Source organism: Varroa destructor, unplaced genomic scaffold, assembly GCF_002443255.2.
Source record: "Varroa destructor unplaced genomic scaffold, Vdes_3.0 BEIS01000001.1, whole genome shotgun sequence".
Classification (NCBI taxonomy): domain Eukaryota; kingdom Metazoa; phylum Arthropoda; class Arachnida; order Mesostigmata; family Varroidae; genus Varroa; species Varroa destructor.
Genome location: NW_019211454.1, coordinates 38,096,971 through 38,119,124, shown reverse-complemented (window position 1 = coordinate 38,119,124; position 22,154 = coordinate 38,096,971). Strand labels below are relative to the sequence as shown.

At 39.1% G+C, this 22,154-nt stretch overlaps 3 protein-coding genes across 6 annotated transcripts in view; 2 read left to right on the top strand and 1 right to left on the bottom strand.

The window, feature by feature from the left end:
* Positions 1-22,154, bottom strand: part of LOC111255491 (mitochondrial coenzyme A transporter SLC25A16-like) — an 87,966-nt gene that overhangs the window by 24,445 nt on the left and 41,367 nt on the right. The gene's annotated exons all lie outside the window — the stretch shown is intronic.
* LOC111243346 (glutamate receptor U1-like) lies at positions 312-10,555 on the top strand. Of its 4 annotated transcripts, none has more exons than XM_022788742.2 (9): positions 312-2,209; positions 2,471-2,679; positions 3,338-3,438; positions 3,704-3,794; positions 5,226-5,389; positions 6,056-6,207; positions 6,367-6,695; positions 6,950-7,122; positions 7,293-10,555. In XM_022788742.2, exons 2-9 carry the CDS (start codon positions 2,587-2,589, stop codon positions 7,543-7,545), a joined length of 1,356 nt encoding a protein of 451 aa, XP_022644477.1. In that variant the 5' UTR covers positions 312-2,209; positions 2,471-2,586; the 3' UTR covers positions 7,546-10,555. The 4 variants fall into 4 exon arrangements, with proteins under 4 accessions (XP_022644477.1, XP_086834371.1, XP_086834381.1 ...); XM_086978245.1 differs by having other exon boundaries at positions 313-2,209; positions 2,471-2,622; XM_086978255.1 differs by having other exon boundaries at positions 315-2,704; positions 3,338-3,794.
* On the top strand, positions 12,472-18,635 carry LOC111243341 (glutamate receptor U1-like). The gene is made up of 8 exons (XM_086978267.1): positions 12,472-12,887; positions 13,281-13,384; positions 13,678-13,768; positions 15,727-15,890; positions 16,284-16,435; positions 16,588-16,916; positions 17,276-17,448; positions 17,636-18,635. Exons 1-8 carry the CDS (start codon positions 12,810-12,812, stop codon positions 17,865-17,867), a joined length of 1,323 nt encoding a protein of 440 aa, XP_086834393.1. The 5' UTR covers positions 12,472-12,809; the 3' UTR covers positions 17,868-18,635.

Genomic DNA, 22,154 nt, shown 5'->3' with positions numbered 1-22,154 from the left:
GTGCAGTTCTCTATTTATTAGAACTAATTTAACTTAATTTGGTAAATAAACAGCATGACTGTTGTATGGTAATTACGAATAACTATTTTTTTTTCTAACCGAACAAATTATTTAAACATAATTCTTTAGTTAGAAAATTTTTTATGCTATAGAGTTTTGATACTTTCCACCACAGGACCAGGTGAAATAGTGAATCTGTGGGGAACCAAACTCAGTTCTCTTCTACCGCATCCGTTGCTCCATTGATTGATAGATGTAATAGCACTTTACTAATAAAGGCATCCATAGACATATTTCTTTCGGTGATAACCATATCAACGCCTCCTAGAGATTTCTTGCTACTATATTTTCTCTCAGTCAAATAACAACAAAGCTTAATGACGTGACCCTTCCGGTGTAAGGACACGTACTGAGGTGTTCCACACTTGGTTTTCGTAGGTGATTTTTTCTGCTCAAAATGCTTTTAGGAAGTGAATTTTGAACAGCCTGTTAAATATTAGTTCACGAAAAACAGACCCGGGTACGTCGAATGAAAAAAGTCCAAATGGCATAGTGTAAACGAGGTTAATTATACTGTTACACTTTACAGTAGAAAATCGTGAAGCAGCATAGGTTCAGTCAAGCTAGCGCTTTCAGATGAACGAGACTGAGAGGCGCAGGAAACACGAAATACGTTATATACAAGAACAGAAGTTTTTCTTCACAAAGCTGTTACATGCAGGAAGAGACAAGTTTTCGTTTTTATTGCTTGTAAAAAATCGTATAGAGGTATATGTATGCACGGTGTGACCTCTGTAAAGGGACAGTGATCTGCGTTGTAATGGGCTGGGTTCTGGGGTACTTTGTATGGAAGCAGACCCGCCCGTTCGTTAACGAGTAAGTAGCTTTCATGGTTACTGTTTCGTTTCATCGATTTTTTGTATTGGAAATATTGCTAGTATACTGGTCACGGTGCTGCAAAACAGCCCAGATGAATCTGCTGATATTTTTTGTCGTTACACTATGACTATGGTTAGCGCAGAAAGTTTAGTGAGTCGTAATTGGTTCACATGCGACCAGAATCCGTCTATTAGTAAACTAGCCTGAGAACAGGTGACTGCAGGACCATATTTTTGAAACGACGAAAAATTTTAGGCGCTGGCATTTGTTTGATTGCTGCCCGATCGCGCTGATGCTTTTCGATGACAGGACACGGTAAAATAGGTGAACTGAATTAGTTTTTGAAAAATGTCTTTCTTTCAATTCATTCTTTAATCGTAGACTAGGCGTAACTTCAGAACGTCTTTAAAGCTTATGAGCTGACGCACTTAACGTTAAATACCTTGAATTCTTGCAGTCGATTTGAATATTCGTTTGACATCGTCAGCTACAATAGAACCGCGTAATTTCAAAGTATTCTAGAAGTAGATGCTGAAGCTGTTTTGGCAAAAAGAAGAACCTTGATGACTCGTAATGAAATAAACACTGTCATAAGGCCAAACTAAGCTTTTGACAACCGGCACGTCGAGACGACAGATGCTTCTACATTTCTTTAGCTCTTTCACTTTACACCATCAGCCAATTAGTCAATACGGCCTATCTAAAAATAAAGTTCGTTAACATCAGGAACACAGAAAATCTGGTCATTTTTTGTCCGAATGCCAAGGCAAACCATGACCGTTTGATTTTTTGCAATGCCTTTATGATGATACCTTTTTGTCGCTAAGAACAGAGTCTTCGAATGCGTGACTAGACTCTTGCGATCATTTCTGTAGCAATCTTTTATTGTATTTCTTTTACATCCTTCCAAGCCTTTACTATTATTACTTTTTTTTTTTCTGCTCTGCCAAGACCCACAAAATTTTATCATGTTAATTCTAATTTTACCCACAGGCTCAACGTGTAAAGTTCATTTGCCTACTTGCAGTACTCTATCGTATCAGCTGTTCGTAGTGCAAGGTAAGGCCTCTGGAAGCGCTGCTAGTGGAGTGGCTAGTCAAGCAAATCCGTACGTCCTTGATTAGATTAACATTTCTTAAAATCTAGTAGGTTTACAAGTAACATCTACAGGTTGAGTACTTGACGTCTCAGTCCCGTCTGAATTGAACAGGTGAGATAATATCATGCTTGTTCGAAGACGCAGCGGGCAGCCCAAATCTCTCTTCGGGCAGGTGTTCGGGGTCGCTTTGTACTGGACATGCTTATCGAGTGGCCGAACAACAGAACGATGGTAATCGATTAGAGTGTAGTCTGACATGTAAAAGTAATGGTAGCTAATTATTGCTTATGTCTAGCAAAAGGGTATGATCTGCTTTATCGAATCAATGCTTTTGTACCCTTCATCTTGCTACGTTCATAGATCGTCGTTACATACTGCCGCTGAATGTTTGATATGTCGATTTAATCTACTGTATTCTAATCGTTTTTATGGTACTGTTAATGTATACTGCAAAATGAATGTTCTGTATATGTAATTTTTTTTTAAAAATAGGCGACCTTCGCTTGCAGAATTAGTATGCCCTTCATAGCCGACACAGTCCACTGCTCGAGTAGGTCAGATCACAGAACCGTGCTCGGGAAATCTACATTCATTTTCCTAGTCTCAATATGAGCTGTTCCGGTCATTCGGTGGAACTACCCAAGGTATACGACGGTAACGAGACCCTAGATAACGGTGTTCTCCGAATAGGCGGAACCTCGGTACGATTTTAAGGCCATAGTAACAGTAAGCGATACTTAATGTGAAAGTAGAATAGTTTGTATCTTTCGTCGTTATATAAATCATGTCAATATCTGCTGTTTAATTGGTTACTTAAACTATTTACGTTATGAACGGTCCAATTAATGGTGTTTTGCAGAAAAAGTAATTCGAAAATACCTATAGGCAAAGTTCGTAAACACGACCACAGCGCATACAACGTTGCAAAATCTAGAATTTAGTTCGTTAATAAGATTTTTTGGTTTATTGATACAATTGTTGACTCTTCCGAGCGGCACGGGATGCAAATTGTGACCAACCTTTTGGTAAGTATTATTTGGCTTAAGCAATAAATGCTTCTGTTACGGCTATTAATTTCTTACTTTTTGTAGAACGCGAGCGGTAAAAGCTTCGAGCACGTACTTCTGTCTGCATACAAGTTACAAAATTTCTCCATCTAGATAGATCTTAGGCCCCTGTCTAGGCAGGGCGACCCATTTCAAACAAAATAAACGAACATTATAGCCCATCGGTTAGCACAGACCAAAAATTATATGTCTTTAGTTGTACTTTTCTCTTTTTAGCAGTCAAAAAGAATATACATACATACATATATATTCAAATGGATCTTGTTCTGGTGGACATATTCAGTGTAACTAGTTTCCGCCATACGCGCAATGGACAGATCTCGGAGACACAGTTCGCGTTGATGGACCCCTTGTAATTTTTATCGAGGTGATAGCACGTTTCCTTAGGGCAAGGTAAGTGACAGATTCGAAGAAGTTATACTTATCGAGTACTATACATAATTTAAATACGCACGAGCAAAGTTGAAAAATATCCATCTTATAGCGCTACCTTTGGCGTAAGATTTTTATAAAAGCGGACTTGAGAAAGACAGTCGTTGACATAGATCCTCGTAACTTTCGTAACTGGGCAGCGCTCCAGGTTCCCGTACACATCATTCAGTTAAAATAAAAAATGCATGAGAGGGAATACATTCAATGAGACTTGGAATCGTTCCAGACCCGTCGTGGCCACGCCTATTGGATTGCCTTACGGCGCGTTGCAGAAGAACGCAACGTTTAACGGCGTTCTTGGATACCTAGAGAGAAAAGTTAGTTTAATTAGAACTATACCACAACAGAACTCCTTACTTTATTACATAGTTTATAATCAAAGGTAGGGTATGCATATGCTTTCCTATTTTATGATTTGTTTAAGATGATCATATGCTGTAATTGTTGGGTTGATGATTTGGGATAAATGAGCAGCCAACAAGCTAGACAGCCATTCAAATTCGTCAGAGTGAAACCTGTTACTGTTTATAATGAAAACCGTTATTTTTATAGTTTGACTTTGATAAGTATAAACTTCGACGCACTGAGGCCTATGCTTACCGCTAGTGTGCGGTAAATGAAAAGTACTGCTGACATTTTTAGACTATTTAATCGTCGTACGCCTGCACCGTCAGCTAGATTCACTCGATTTTCCCCGCCCCAGCGCCCAACAGGCTAGGGAAGCTGGGCCAATACGCGAGGTCAAGACAAAATACATTAGCGTTACGATGTTTTCGTTGATACTGGTGTCTTTTAAGTGGGCGAGTTCTCCTTCGACCATAGCCTTAAGAGCGAAAGGTCACATACGTGTTATTTTAGCCTTGCACATTAAATAAGTTCGCTGATCTGCAAACGTTTAGTGATATAATCGCTACTAGTGTCATTAATATACTGGTGCCTGTAAAATGTTTACAAAGCGGTGCGTTACAACAGGTCAAACTTTTCGCTTCTATAGATATCTGGAAGATCTGTTCAATTCTACTATGTTTGATGCCACACATTACATTATAGAATCCTTCGTGATTCTCGTCTTGGTTATAATCGTTTACATATTTGAGGCCGACGAAACAAATATCGCACAAACGCATACAACACTAGCTAGGACACTGTCGGACACTTTCAATAAGATCTTGTGTGAAAAAATGTAGGGTGCCTTCTTTCTAAACACAGCGCCGATTTCTGGAAAAAAACGAGGGTTAAATCAGGCGGCGCCGGCCAGGAACCAGCGATGGTACGGTTAGAATAAGACAAACCGTGCGGCGTAGCACTCTATCTTAGCGCTATTACCCTCTGAGACACTTTGGGTGTCCGGACCACTCACTCGAAATTTTATTATCAAGGTCGGCCGAAGACTGACCCAAATACTTGGATGCGAGCTTTTTTGTGGAAATTTTTGACAGTATGATTCCTCTCGAACCCCATACCAAGATCACAGCGGAAACAACCTAGTTATGGCATACTTACCAAATACACAAGTATGCATAGTGTGGGAAAATATTTGAATATAATTCGATACTTGTCGCTAGCAGTACTACATGCTTCGACAAGAAAAACGGACTCTTATTGCATTGTGGGCAAAATCAGCATTTTAGTAGCGACCAACTTGATAAATCCTTAGGAACACTAATACTTAAATAGCTCATGACTCTTAAAATTAATCATGTTTTTGAACTGTGTGCAAAACTATATCTCTGGCTTTATACTATTAGAAGGTGGATATTATGGTCAATCCAGTTATACCAAGCGTTGATCGTCATGGTCGATTCGATTTCTCCGCGCCTTTTACAAGAGAGAAGTTCCGCTTCTTTACCATCAAGCCCGCCACATTCATCCACCCCTGGGGTTTTGTACGTGCATTCGAGCTTCCTGTGTGGCAAGTTATTATATGGTTTTTATTTATAGTTAAGAAAATAGATGTATCGTGAGCGATTCATAGGTGGTAATTTCTCTTTTTTTTTTTCTTTTTAATAAAATCTAGGGCATTTAAAAGACCTCGCCAGATTGGAAGACCTCCGTGCATTAGAATGGTTACGGACAAAAATATCGTTTGATTATAATAAGATCCATATATCGAGTATATTGTATTGGTCTTGCTATGATGAATCTATATAAGCTTCGCGGAATATCTCATAGTTGCCGCTAAATATAGTCAAGTGGTCTGTATTGCAATAAGGCGAACCACCTAACCTAAGTAGTTGGAGGTATAACGTAAAAACAATCAGCATTTGTCTACCTCTTCCCTTGCTATTATCGTCAGAGTAAAACGCTTTTCCTTGGACAAGTATATGTTCCATCAAGAGAAAATTAAAATTCTTTTAATTTGGGTAGTAGTTTCTCTATCATTACCTGGCAACCGCAGTTTTTAACACTAAAATCACTTGTAGCTCTTGTCGTTACAAGAGCAGTTTACAATCTTAGCAGTAGCAGAGGAGTATATGGAAACAGATAGTAAATTGTAGATGTAACCCATGTCTATATCGCATAAGCTCGCGGTTTACACGATATGCTAATAATAAGAGTAATCTCTTTTGCTTTGTAGGTTTTTCATATTGGGCACGTTCTTAGTCTTGCCCGTTTGTTCGGCTTTTCTACGCAAGCTCGACCGAAATCTGTCGCGTCTCAATTCCGAGGGAAATACTCGTGGCGTATTTGGATATCTCTGGTTTTGGTTTGCCAGAATCTTTCCGCAACGTATGTTACCCTTTCATTTTCAATAGAAGTAATGTCTAATAGATGCGTCGAACTGATCGGGGTAGCAATCATCGATCAATAATTATCGTTTAGTACTGAAGGTGTTTTTCGAAAAATCTGAATTTATAACCTGTGTTACTATGCCGAATCTTTTTTCAGCGGATTTGACACCGCGTGTATTGTGGTTGCGAGTATCCGCAGCGCTGTTTATGTTGCCTATGACCTATATGGTTATGAGATCCCTCGAAGCGGAGTTAAAGCGTAGCCTTTTGTTCAAGAAAGAGGCGGATTATGCAAATTATTTTCCAGATATATTGCGATTTCATCAAATGCGTATTATCAGTGAGAAAAATTCAATGGGCACCGCCATGTTTACACGCAGTCAAGACCCGTTAATGATGAAGCTGGCCAAACGACTCGACGAGCGTGCCGGTGTCCTCGCTGGGGACAATTTCGAATCACTCATAAAAAACATTTTAGAGAAAAAAGTAAGCTTCTGTATTTCGTATGGGACTGCTATTGACCGTAATGCTACTCGCACGTCATCTCGTACCACAACACTTGACAATACCAGTTACTAATATAGCTACTATCAGCATATATTATGGTGTCCGCTCGATATCTGGTTTGAGCCAATCTAACTCCTTTAAGATTCCTCGAAAGCTTAGCGTCAGGACTATGGACAGGAAAGGATTTTGAACGCTATGAAAATAGGCATTATTATTATTGTTATTTGACATAGGCTGTGGTCGTTACTACTGGCCTAGCGGTGAAACTGAGGATCAGCATACTCGCTCAGCAAACTGGACGTTGTCCTGGCGTCAGATCAAGCGATGGCTCCATATTTCCCGTTACTCTGACAATACCGATTGGTCTTCATATACAGAAACACGTTCGAGATCGCATTCAAAGCGCGTGAGTAGACCCTGCACCTCTCGCATTCCTAGGATTTGTGTTTTAGGCACTGTAAATTCAAACGTTCATCGTGAGCTAGGAATCTCCGAATGATTTCCTTCTATTCGTCTACCTATTATTTACTGTACTAATGTATATTGCATTGGGCTCTCCGTTGATCTTTCCGACAGCGTTCTCCGAGTAGCTGAATCAGCGACCTTCCACCAAAAGCTTCATTGTCAACTCGAATATGCCAAACGATGTGGTACACGACATCGCGGAGAAGCGGAGCCTATGAAAGCTTTGCATATATCCGATCTTAAAGGCGTTCTTTACCTATTCGCTATTGGGATCGCTACCTCCATGCTGGCCTTCGCGGCCGAACTTCCCTTCCCGCGTATTCGACGATTTTTTTCTACGTCTAGCAATGAGAACCGTGTCTAATTTAGAGCTATTTTGATTTATGTACCCCTTGTAAACCGAAGGGAAACTAAAGACGGTGAAATTTTTTTCTACTACCGTCGGAGATTATCGTATTGAATATGTTTTTACGTGATGAAACCAATGCTAAGATAAATCATTATCAGTATCAATATAATGTTTATAGTCAAGCAAAAGTGCTTCTATTTTAGCTGGCTGATTTGCGCAAATATTTGTTCGCATATTTAATTATCAGGTCATAATCTTACATGATAGACCTTGCAGAAAAAATGTGCAAATAAAATATCAATACGAGTAGAATTTGTTAAAAAATGCGTGAACGTTAAAAATAAAGATTAATTAAATGAACATAATAATTAAACGAAAGTATTTCCTGTTGGAAGTACACGCGATGTCCCATCTACTTGAGACGTACTTTCGTTACATGATCATCCAGTCACTCCAGCTAAGAGTGTCAACTCGGTCTCAAGTCACACACACACACACACCACATATATGCATAGATATCTAGCATGGAACTTAGCCCAACCATTAAATAAGGTAAGTTATTATCAATTACAACGTGAATAATTCAAGTTGTCGTAGTTATCAACAGATGGATAATTATTTTTCGTAACATGCAACGCTCGTTACATGCCACACTCACATGGCATGATTAAGTGCCGTCATCGGCTGATTTTTTTTGTGATGTACTTTGCACAGGGGATAGGTCTGTGAGGGTTTCGTGCATGTTTTCTGCAGGCTACGAACACGCATAAATAACATGGGCCTTGTTATGATCTGGCCTAAAATGACCACTTGAGCCTTTATGATGAGCTCTTTGAGCTCCCGTTAAGCGTGTGGATCGCCAAAAATCGATACGAACAATAGAAATAACTCGAGTGCCTTTAGGAATAGAAGGGTAAGCTTCGATCAACGAGGTACGATCTGCGTCAGTTAACCAATGATGTTGCAAGCAAATTGTATTGTAGATGTTGTTTTACTCGTGTTCCCAAAACTGCTAGTGCCTCACTTGTCGGGTCGGTATGTTTTTCATAACTTACTTAAAGCAGGACCGTTTTTCGATCTACGCTCTGCAAATCTCCCCTAACGACTTTAGGTTCAATATTAATTGTTCAAGTTTGATATCTAGAGCATACGATGATAAGGAGACGTTTGGTGACGGTGTTCTCCGAATTAGAATTGTGCAACTTCAATACAACTCTATAACTATAATAGTAATGAGCGATCCTTACAATGGAGGTAGTGCTAAGTACAGCCAGTAACTGCAAAATGGTCCAGTCTTATTAACAAACCAAGTTATGTCCCCTGTGTCTATTATATAACTTCCATTTTACCAGTTAATTTACTCAATTTTATCTGTGAGTTTTGCTGAGCATTTCCATATATATATATATATATATATATATATATATATATATATATATATAGAAGTAAAGTTCGTATAGAAAACCCATACAGCGTAATGACGAACTACGCAACTAAACCTATGATAGGTCATGTTCTTAGTAGAATCTAACTGATCCTGACGTTGAGACGCTTAGTAGCATGGACTGCATATTGTGATTAAAATATTTATATTTTCTAAGGATACTTATAATGGCTGTGACACATTATAAAATAAAGCACGGTAGTAGAAGCTCTGAGCACGGGCCTCCTTGGTTTGTCGACAGGCGGTGGTTTCTCCCGCTAGATAAACGGTCTAACACCTCTGCTCAGACAGAGTAGACCAGAAATAAACTAGCATCTTAATCCGTTATAAATATAATAAAATAGTTTGCACTGTAATGACATCCCAGCTATGTATTAACAGCTCGATCATAACCTAGTGGGTAACGTATCCAGCTTCGAACCCGGGCATACCCAGATAGTTCGTTTCGTACTGAACGCCAGCGTCTGACGGACCGTCTAACGGCGATATTGGATGTAAAACAGGAAGTGCTTAGTTATTTCTTATAATACTTGTAAATATCATTTATTGTATTGTTTGATGTGACCTGTTAAATTTTGCGACGAGCTTTCGTGTGTACCTGGGCCAGTTGTCGTTCAGCAAACGCTCCATTCCTAGCTGAAACTTTCTCATCAACATAATTCGCAGAAGTGGGGAGTTACTTGATGAATTCGATTTAAAAAGGTGACGTTTACCTGTTTGCTATTGGATTTGCTACTTCTATTCTAGCTTTCGCGGTCGAACTCCTCTCTGCGTGCCCAACGAGCTTCTTCTATGCGTAGCAGACAGACCCATGCCCAGTTCATTTTATAAGACCGTTTAGCCTACAGTAATCTTTTTCCTTTTCATAATTGATGAACATTTCTCAAACGTTATATACCTCTATGTTCTTTTTATAAAATTACAAATTTTATTTACGAATGAAAAACTGATTGGTCTGTGTGTGGGTTCTTAAATTGCTAACTGGTACATCCATGTGTTCTTCGGCATAAATATTCAATGTGTTATTACTTCACAAAGGTCATAATAAATGTTTGTCTTCAGTCATTATAATGTTTAGTAATTAAGTAGTTCGATCTTTCCTCCTAATATAATTTAGTCGAACGGTTTTTTAAAGCCCATTTAGGCAAGTAATCATTCGCGTATTTGACTGTCATAATGTTATCTGATAGCGGTGAACGTTGCATTGACGATGTAAGTAAGAGAAAAAATCCGATTGAAAAAGGAAAGGATATTAAAAAAAAATGTCAGCTTAGCATTTTTAAAAATATCTCATTTCGTCTTCAGCAGGTGCATGATTCCTTCTTCGGCATGGGGAATGGCGCTCATTTTATGTAAGCAAAGTGAGAAAATGGTCACAAATTACTCATTTGCATCAACCAGGTACAATTTGTAGGTAAAGCTAGTCGATGTTACGGTGGTAGATTCTGTTGTCCTTGTTGACCGCTTCCATTGATCCTGTGCCCAATTGAAATACATTGTTGTTTAGTGTTTGTCTTCATTATACTGCTAAGGCGGCAAAATTAATTACGTAGTCTTGGTTCGCTTGTGACTCAGAGTAATTTTAATGTTTGACAAAACACGCTATCTCAATAAAACTGATTATATATCTATACTCTGTAACTGCTCGTTTACTTTGTTCGGCTTAATATGAACTGTTCAAGTTACTTGAGGACGCTACGCAGCAAAGGTAACAAAGACGTTGTTCTCATAATTATCGGATATTCATTACGATTTTGTAACCATGATAATAAGCGATATTTATGAGTAAAGTAGCAGATACAGCCAGGACTTGAAAAACTATCTGCTCTTTTAACCAGATACCCATATCTGCTATCTAAGTTTTGTAATTTGCTTGACAATCGGTCTTATAGCTACTGCTATAAGAGCATAAATGTACTTAGTTCCTATTCAAACCCTTGATGGCTAAATAGATTTGGGACATATTATTTCATTAAGGAAACCCTATTGATTTTGTTTTGACTTTTTCTGCGGTCACTTAATTAATTCCACTAGTTCAAAAGTGGGCAAAGAAGAGAACAGACAAAAATCTATGGTACTAGCAAAAACATCATTGGGAAAGCCCATAAAGCAGCACAAGGTTTTATGTGAGGAAAAATAGAGTGTCCTTTTAGTGACAGTTGCCGAAAAACGAGGCTACAAGAGGTCACAAATCGCCAAGTTACTGGATGGATAGAATCACGCTTCTTCCCAAATCTAGCCGCACTATATGGCAATAATAATCCCTAATATGAAAGCCGAGCAAGTCTTCTGGACGATAGAATCTACGACCCTATCCAGGAGCGACAAGTATCATCCGCATTGATTTACTTTCACCCCCTTCGAACATGGACTAATAGTGATTTGAGACCACATGATCATAATAGTCTGGCCTACAGTCAAATGATTTCCTATAGCTTTGATTTTTTTAGCGCCTTGAAAGATAAGCAAAATCAAAGGTAAGAGCACTGTCTGGATATACCGACCATCTCGTAGCGTCATTAGCCTTTAAGGCGCATGGCAGATGTCGACTATTTACGCAGGGCTTCTATACTAAAGTCAACAAAGGACTAACTGAGACAATTAGATAGGAAAGAGTCTTAAAGTTTTTCTGTAGGGTTTTTGCCTTTTTCCTTAGCACGAGCACTTAGATTTTGGGGAGATGAAGGCAATGCCATGGAGCCATTGTTAAGCCTAAGACTTCTTGCATCACAATAATAATTTCTAGGAAAAGCTTTAAAAAAAACGAAGTTCGGAGCTGTCAACGCGTATATAACAGGTGTACATAACATTCGTCAAGAAAGTAAATAATTGGCAAGATATCCATAATATTTCCTTGGCAATTGACGTCCTTTTACTTCTATAATTTTATCCCTAGCTAGTTTTTCCCTTTAAGAGGACTATACTCTAATCTTACCCATACATTATGCTTCAAACTTTCAATTTTTCCTTAAGTTTTATATATATATATATATATATATTACAGCCTTGACGTTTATAAATGGTAATCGCTTACTCGTTTTGTCAAGTCTAATAAATAACATTTTAATGTTAGAATGGCTTAGAAGGCTCTTTATGTTTACCACTACTGATTTAGCACAATGATAGATGCTAAGTGGTCACCAGCAGGAACAGGGCTTTCCTACGAAATAGGGGCTAAGTGAGCCCTGAACTACTTTGTCTGGTACGGTCTACTTATCTATGAACAGTAGGAAAATGGTCACAAACTAATGAAGCGTACGAAGAAAGCGATGAACGTATAATTAATCTCCACCAATAAGGCACAGCTCGCTTCAAGTAATCAATGCTGTTGTGTTTGCACGCCTCCGCATTTTTTACAGCGGCAGACAGCGTTGTCCTTGTTAACCATTTTTAGTGATCCTGAATTAAATCGAATTAAAATAATCGACTGGTTCATGTTTATATTTGATGATAATGCCGATGTATCAAAATAAAGCATACGACCCTGGTTTATTTCTGAAGTCAGTGTAGATCCATACCAGACGAAGTACATAGCTTAAATCTGCACTCCGCAACTATACACTTACTTTGCCCTCTTCAGCATGACGTGTTCAAGTTGCTCGATGGTGATGCACAAAGTGGATGGTTGTAACGAGACCCTTGAAGATGGCGTTCTTCGAATAGCCGGAAGCTCGGTGCGATGTTGTAGTCATAGTGATAGTGAGCGACTTTTGCAAGAGTACAGTAAAGGTGGCGCTACGTACAGCTAAAAATTCCAACAACGCCCTCTTCCTTGTAACAAACGAATTATTATACGTGTTTTGTCCTTAAAGTATTAAATAAGTTACGATTTTCTATGTTTATTCCATCGAAAGAAGATCGATATCTACGAAATAGCCTCACGAATCATGTTTTACCGATCTCTTATGGCAAAGTAAGGCGGATATATTTACAAGCTAAATTCGTATTAGAACCTCACAGTGGGCATAATGTCGACTGAACTTATGATGAGTTATCTTGTTTGCTAAACATTTGATTGATGCTGACCTGAAAAGGGTTCCTCTAATAGATTAGTTACGGCAGTAGTGGCTCTAAATGCTTATTTCCTCTGACTGTCAATACGCTATTGTTTTTCCAGTTGGGAAAATAGCTTTAGGACTCTTAGGTAGTTGAACCCTTACAACAAAAAAAAGGAATGCACATTATAATCCACAGTTGGCACCGACAAATCGCTACATGATGTCCCCAGTCATGCCCTTAGCCGAGAAGTAGTAGATATGATTCGATTTTCTAATGAGCTTTATTCCGGTGGATATCTCTGAACTAGTTTCTGTCGTACATATCATGGACAGATCTTGGAGATGATACAGTTCGAGGTGATGGCCCTATAGTAGTCGTCGTGGAGACAATAGCGCGCTTTCTCAAGGCGAGGTTAGTGATAGATTCAAACTATGTGTGTCGAGATCTATCTCATAGCGCTATTGCATTGTCAGATCACGCATCCTTAGCTGCCCTCAAATCCAATCAAATTATGTACAGAAATTAGGAGATAATAAGGTCCTGTATTTTATACATTCAAGTATAAAGAACAATTGTTCATCTAGTGACCGAACCGACAGGCTTCCATATATTTTTTGGAGTTTATATCATTTCAGGAGCTTCTATGCTGTGCAAAATCTACTTATTCTTCAGTAAAAGTATTGATCGCACTCGAACTTTTCCAGACCCGTCTTCGTTAACGATGTTGAAGACAGCTTCGGTGTGCTGGAAAAGGACGGGTTATTTAACGGCGCTCTTGGTTATATAGAACGAAAGGTAAGTGCTATTTGTTAGGGAAAATTATGAAATTATTTCATTACACGAAGTTTCAGTTGTTTTCGTGTACTTTATTTTACTGTATAATAAAACACACCTTGGTCAAAATAGTACCCTTAGTATTTTTTACAGTTTTTGCCGACGTTTCCCTCAGAAAGGAAAAATCTATCCGTTCGTCAATGCATTAACAAGCTGCGGCCTCCGCTCTGTAATGTTTACCTCTTCGGCTATGCTGCATTGATTGGAATACTCTATAATCAAATGGAACGATATCTGAACTATACGCCGAGTGTTGCAGTGTTCCGCACTCTCTAACGCGTTAGCGTTTGTCGGGCGACTGAGGAAGCGCACGGTGAAGCTCTGTCATACGCCAATATTTCTTTGCGTTGCCGTTTGCCAATTCACAATCTTTTCTATTAATTTTCTAACTAAAACGGATGAGTTGATTTGCTCAACTCCATGATTCTTTCCTCGGGCTCTGTTAGCTCCATTCTCAGCCTATCTGATGCACATCCTATTGGCGTCCAGTCTTCCATTGCGTTTAGGGATATCGTAAAAGATCCATACTTTATCGCAAATAACAATTACTTTTTGTCGCGCAAGCAATGAAATGCATGTTGTCAAACGGCTAGCGATCTCTTTCGTCTCTTTGCTTTATCCTTTGGGATCTTTCCGTTTTTCTATTTGCATCTTACTTGGCGCATGGTGGTGATTAACACTAGTTCTCTAGGATACTTCTAGCAGTGCGCAGAGCCTCCCTCAAATCGTCGGCGCTGCATTTTATCTGAAAAATGCCTGCAGTTTGTCGTCGGCGTCGTTCACTTATTCTGGTAGCGTGGTTTATCGCTCAAATTGCAATCTCTGGTTCTGAAGCGATAAAACGAGGACTGGCAAGTTTGCCCCTTACCCGTAAATAGTGTTTTCTGTTTCGGCAGGACTGCTACAATAGAATAATAGCAAAGAAGACAATGCACCTTTTTGAGCTCTTTGATTCAACGCACCCAATTGCCATTTCTAACGACAACAGGCAACACCCAATGCAACCAACGGGTCACACGCCCAATACTAAAAGTAATCATCCTCTATTTTTCAACTTTTATGTCCGGTATCACCGTTAGGCATTCCATCGGCCGGCTGGCTCGTACCTAAATACGGTATCCACTAAGTTATCACGGGGATGAGTAAGCGTCCTGCAAAATCCCAGCTGAATACGATGACCCGATCAACAGTAGCGCCATCTGTCGGCTCTGACGAAAAGTTTTCTTTAATTAATAGCAGAATTAATAAAGCGCCTAGGTTCGAAATTTTATGCTATATCTCGCAATTAAGAGCAGAGTGGACATAGGCCTATCTATCGTCCCGTTAGCTCATTAAAGATGATCACATATTGATTTAAGTCTACTGTTGATTTAGGTCGAAGGAGCAATTAGCAATGCAGTAGATCAGTGGTTTGTTTGCATTGTTAAAGTGGAAAGAAAATTAGTTTTATTTTACTTTATTTATAGATATTAGCCCAATCTTTTTAGTCTCGGTACGGCTACACTAACGGAGGACGCAGACTGATTGCACCGATGACTTTTTCTTGGATACGGCCAACCTCGCATCCTATTCAAAATCAATACAGGCTGATACTTTATCCTTTATTAACTTAGTACAGGCATTTGATACAGACAGGCATGTCTTGTAGGAGTCTGTTTGAACAGGATGCAGGAGGTTGTTGAATAGACCCAAATGCGTTTCGTAAAATATCTTTCGACAACAACATCATTGACCATGATGAAAGGAATAACAAGCTGTTTTTTTTTACATTATTATACCACTGACACAGTGACCTTTCTAAAAATAGGGCTCAGTTTGATACACCGCCGCAATACTTGCCACTGATAACTCACAAGTATGCCGATTACATATGCGGCTAAATTCTAAAACAAACTGTATTTCTGACCGTACGCAATCAGGAAGCGGATATATTCGGAGCTCCAGCTGGTATAAGCAGTGATCGTAATGATCGCTTCGACGTCCACGGACCGCTCTCAAGTGACAAAATCCACTTTTTTACAATAAAGCCCGACCTGTTGTTCGATCCGTGGGGTTTCATACGTACCTTTGAGCCTACTATTTGGTAAGTTGTTGTACATAGAGTAAACAATTAATATCCCTAGGGTAATATATATGTATATTACCTCATATACTAACAATATATGTATACATATTGTTAGTATATATAGCAAATCATTGTCACATAATATAGCATGTATCAGTGTGAACGGTGACGTTTAATAGTAAGATTTGTATAAAGCTAAATCAAAAGCCAAGCGAAACTAATGTAGAATGAAGGTTATCAAACGTTATCAATAGTTTTTTGCGCACTTATAGATCATTGTTGTTGGTAACGGTAAAAAAACTGCTGGTAACGGTTACGTTTGACCGTAGAGGAATCATGAAAAGATAAACGTAAAAATATAGATACAATTTATATATACGCATATCGTATACATATTTTTTGTCTTCATAGGTTATTACTATTGGGCACGTTGTTAGTATTGCCTATTTGTACAGCGTTTCTGCATACGTTCGACGGAAAGCTCCCAGGCTGCAACCCGAACAAAGTGACTCGCGGCATTTTAGGGTACATCTGGTTTTGGTTTGCCATCATCTTTCCACAACGTAAGCTATTTTAGGATAGGAATAATATTGGTGATCGCATTTAGCGGACACATCGTACAGATATGGAAAATGGCGGCTGTCGGTATTCCTAGGGAAGCCCATAGTATCAAAGATGATTTTAGTTTAGCAATTGCAATGGTTTTCCTTTGCAGCGGACTTTACGCCACGTAGCGTCTGGCTGCGGGCGTGCGCAGCGATGTTTATGTTGTCCATCAGCTTAATGCTGATGACCTTATTCGAAGCCGACCTAAAGGGCAGTCTCGTGTTCAAGAAAGAAGCAGACAACGTAAACTACTTCTCAGACGTGTTGCGGACCCGCGATATGCGCATCATTACTGAGAGAAATTCAATGGCCTCAAGCATATTTACAGCTAGTCAAAATTTATTTTTGAAAGCATTGAGACAACGACTCGATAAACGCGAAGGGATCCTTGCTGGTTATAATTTTGATTTACTTTTAAAGGAAATTCTAGATCGCAAGGTAAGCTGTTTTTACCTAAATTGCCTATACGCGATTTCTCCTCTCCGACAAACATTTAGCCCATCTAAAATATACGGTAATTATTTATTCAAAAAAAAAAAAAAAAAACATAAAGCATCGTTTAACTGTTGGTATTGGTTTGCATATCGAGCTTATCAACAGTAAATAGCAATATTGCCCTAATCAAAATATGGCGTCTGGCCAATATCTGATCTCCAGCGCCCTGAGCTAATTTGGTTTCCTCAAAGTTCGTCGTAGTGAACACCAGGAAATGGGTCTAACTAGAGCTTACAATTGACATCAGTACACTGTGATAACTCACTAATACTGTTGTTATTATGATGATACATTCGTGCTAGGCTGTGGTCATTACTACTGGTACGCCGGGGAAAGTGAGGCTCAGCAGGCTTGCCCAGCAAACTGGACGTTGTCCTAGCATCAAAGTTAGCGATGGCCACATAAGGAACCTCATTCTTTCAATACTGATGGGCCGTCATATACAAAAGCATGTTCGAGAACGCATCCAAAGCGCGTAAGTACTGATCACATTATAGGCGCTGCAAGATTCGTCGTTTGAAGCGCTTCAATTGGCCATATAGAACATGTTTGAAAGAGCTGGCCGTACGGTGGAAATGTTTTTTACCTTCCACCATGAGCGAACATACATTTACTCTATTTATGCGTACTGTGTTGGTCGATTCATTTCAATTCTACGATAGAGTTATCCGGGTAGCTGAGTCAGCTGTCTTTGAGCAGAAACTCCAATCTCAATGGTACCTTGCGGATCGATGTAAATCACGACCTCGGGAGTCGCTAGAAGCTCTGCACGTATTCGATTTTGAAGGTGTTTTCTACCTACTTTTCATTGGAGTCGCGGCTTCTACTCTCGGCCTTGTCTCCGAACTTCTCCTCGCTCGTACCCAACGAGATCCCAATAGGCATAACCAATAGGGCCGTCCATATCTAACTACTGCTTGGTAGAGCCTTATAAATTTAGCTTTTCTTTATTGATTCGATGAGTATCTATTAAAGAATATACATTCTTTTCATGGAATAATGGGCTTTATGCAGACATGGAGAGGTGGTTAAACATGAGTGTCTATATATTCTATGTACTTTCACTAATATGCGCAATTTTTTTGGCGATTTAAATGCTGAATATGAAATAAATTATTTGCTTGGAGAGCAGTAACGTCTGCATCTGAATAATTACGTAATTTAGACGGTACCAATAATTAATTAATTATTATTATTAGAATTAGTAAACATAAAGTTCAGCATAAAAAAAACATACAGATAGAAACGATATGTCTTAAAAATCCTGAACATTTAGCATGTAAAGACATGAAAAAGAAATCTTTTAAATAAAGACTATTAAAAGCAAAGGGAATATCTGTCAACACAGTTGGTTTCTATTCGCGTACCATACGTATGTGGCGTTTACCTACGTTACGAGCATCTAGTGCTAAGTAGAGGCTAAAAAATTCGCAGGGCTTTAAATACGACCACGCGAACTTATCAGTATATGCAGCAGCTGTTACGGTAGCGTCATCGTCGCCAGCAGAGGCGTGAGCGTAACTTTCAGATAGAATTTGGTAAAAGCAAAAATTTTATCTTTTTTTTTTTTATTTGTTTTCCCCATGTATAATCTAGGCTTTTCTTTTTACATGAGGGTACTCACATATGATAGAAGTTCTTAGCTTTGGGGAAAATACTGTGTCTATGGTTAGGACCATGCGCCTTAATAAACATAGGCACACCTTTACGTGTGCCTAAAATAACAACTCAAAGCCTTATTTATGAGTATTCGTCGCTTGTCAACTATCGTACAGAGCGAAAGTTGTAAAATAACACAGATACAACTTAAGAGCAGTTAACATTTTGGCGACCAAAGCACATAATGAGTTGTGCGAATAGCTGAGCTTTCGCCAGCACCCTATCTCAATATATGTACCATAGTATTTCGGAGAACTACACGCGCGGATCATCTCTTTATGTTTCGAAAATTTCTTTCAAAATTCGATTCATGGATGGGACATTTTCTCAAGGACGTTCCTATTCGCCATAACGAGAACAAATATACACTACCGGATCCAGAATAAACAGATAGCTTTCATAGTAAATCAAAAACGAGTTGGCCAGTTAGATATTGTACACTTTCGACCTCTAGCCGCTGTCGAAAAGCGCCGATATTGTTTTTAATAGTCATGTGTCGAACTGCGCGTAAAATGCTTGCCTGTCTAGTTGGACGGACAAACCTTAATGGATAGACCATCTAGATAGCATCGCTTATGTACACAACAGTTAATATGTGTCCCTTACCCTACGCCATGCTATGAGAGAACTTGTGTAATGAAATTTCCCCTTGTTAGCACACGAGCTGAGTGTATTTGTATGTCATTATTTATAATACAATCGTAAATTACTGATACTAAGGAACGTTTCTTTTCGAGACAATCGCTTTGGCCGAAATGGTTCTTCATATAGCACTGAAGACCTGAATATTTCAGCTGTTAGTTCTAACCTAAAACTCGGATATTTCGAGCAATCATAAATGTTGTACATACATAAAGAGTGTACGTTTTGTAGAAAAGCTATTGGAACAAGAGCGCATGCGAGCAGATGGTAAATGCTGAATAAAGCCAGAAAGACATGGATGAAAGATAGCTGCAGGAAGTCAGATACCCACATCGGAGAAAAACAAGTTTGCCGGATAAATGGCAATACGACGAGATGCAAGAGAAAGATAGGATCGAGAAGGCGAGGCACGTGTCCATCTGGATTACCATTAAGTCTGTACGAGGGAAAAGCAAAACGCGATAATCTTCTCAGGTTCGGAAGGTGCATTGTCACTCCATGATGTTAGCACCATCATGTCCCGCTAGCTTTGGAAAGAGGAAGTGCAATGGCGATTATATGGATAAGTTCACCTCAGCAACAAATATTCGGTTTAACATTAAGCAAATTCACCTAGTTCAGCCAAACGTTTTCCAAAAAGGCTTTATAATGGGCAGCATTCGATGCGACCAATGAAATACCTAAGTTCGAATGATTGATTCAAGTTCAGAGGAAGTTTCAAGGTAGAATTTTGCTGAATAGACGGATTTTTCACCTAAATTGCCATTCATTCATGTACAATTGAGAGCGAAACTACAATCATATACATTGAGGTAAGCTGTATCAAAATAATAAAAGGCGCTATGATCGCAAAGAGATTTTTCCAACACGGCTTTATATTCAGCAGGCATTTAGCAGTAAGAAGAACAAGGTTGATTAGGAAAGATCTGCCGCGTATGCGGCTATCAGTTACAGAATAAGTTCTCAAGTTCATGTTGTCCAAACCGACGGACCTCAATACACATACGGTGCAAACATTTTGACGGTTTGAAGTCCCACATGTTCTAGGGTAGCGTAGAGGCCGGCCCGTAAATCTAAATCAATTATATCAAACTGTAGAGTAATTACTGACCAGTTCTCTGCTATATCCTAGTGCCATAGTTGTGGAACATCTGTAGCTTCGGGGTGAAACATTGGGTCAACTGGTTTTTTCATTTCTCCACTGAAACCGAATGAAGACCATTGAGGAAGCTCTGAAACAGTCTGAAACAGATATAAATCTGAGAGTTCGAGATCCGGGCTATATTAAAACTTGCTATTTAAGTTTTGCCAAACAGCTAGAGGTATATGTGATTAGCACTTGGCATTGGTGTGGTGGAAGACGACGCTTTTTCTGTTCGTTATTTACAGTCGATTTTTCAATGGCTCATTGTAATCTTGTTTGTTGTCAGAAGAAGCGGTTCGAACCCCCCCCCCCCCCCGTTTTGTTAGGCAGATGCAACTTATAAGGTACAGTTCCTGTGCAGTTCCACCAAACACGTATCATCACCTTTTTTTCTGGCGTCACTCTGTGCATTGTAATAGAACAAAGAACACATCTCAAATCACTGTTATATGTTATATACATCATCCGTACTACGGCACTTTAAAGATGGCTTGATTTAGTCTCATTTCTGTAAAATTTCGCAGCTGAAAATACGATCGAGGAAATAAATCCCTGCGCGTCAATTCGTATGACATCCAAACGGCAAGTTTATTGCAGCCAACTACCTTGAAATGTTTTAAACTCTTTGGTCATGGCTGGAAATGTTTGTTTTTTGGCACCTGATTTAACCTTCACGATAATTTTATCACTTTTTTCGTAATAGGTAAACCATTACGGAACGTATCTTCAACATCGAAACTCCCAGAACGAAGACGACAAAACTATCTTTCGACCGTTTCCCTTAATAGTGCATCTTGATCACAAATAACACTATTTTTTTTCTATCGGCCTGATCAACATTTGTCTCGTTGGCGTAATGTAATTGCAAAAAACAGCGAGTTTTTTAAGGTACTTCGCTCACCTTCAAGGAGTTATTCGAAGTGTGAATAAAAGCGTTTTAACAGTTTGAGCACATTTACTATCGCTAGATCTTAACTTTCAAGTTCCACCCACGCCGAGCCATATAACCTGACGTATGTGCCCATTTAGCTAAAAAACGGTTAATAGCACGCGAAAACCGGACCAAAATAGCTACATATCGTAACCATCTCTGAGTATTACCAATTCACTGATTTGCACAGGAAATTTTCATACGAATACGGCATTTTCTATCTGTTCTCCTCTGGGTGGTACCGGATACGAGACAAACAGAACCCGATCGAGACTCCTAAATGTAGTTAGCAGTATAATTTTCTGTATTTATCGTTGTCCCTTTGTACCTGCATGTACAGAGGAATAGATCTAATCAATGTAGCTAGCGGATGATGAGCTTTTCCCTATAATAAACTGCATTGCTTTCATAACCCCTATATACAAAATGAGTTTAAAAAGTCTCTGGACAGTTAGAGATTTCTATTTTCACGTTTATAAAAGTATCAAAAGATACGCTAATTGTTGCAATGATCAGCGGTGCAACACATTTTACGGTTTGTAACATGCCATCCGGTAGCAACCCTGTAATTTTTACAGTATGATATAACGCTATAGCATACCCTTGTAATGCTATAGCGTTTACGGAAAACTGGACGATAACCAAATATATGTATGGCATTCCGCCTCTCCGTAAGCAAGCAAAAGGCTAGTAGAAGGCTATCGTCCGATAGAACAGCAACGTTTGCGACGGATCGGATGCCACAGTCTGGACTAAAGGCCTGCTATTGAATTGGCGAATTTACTACGGGACACGTAGCGGATAT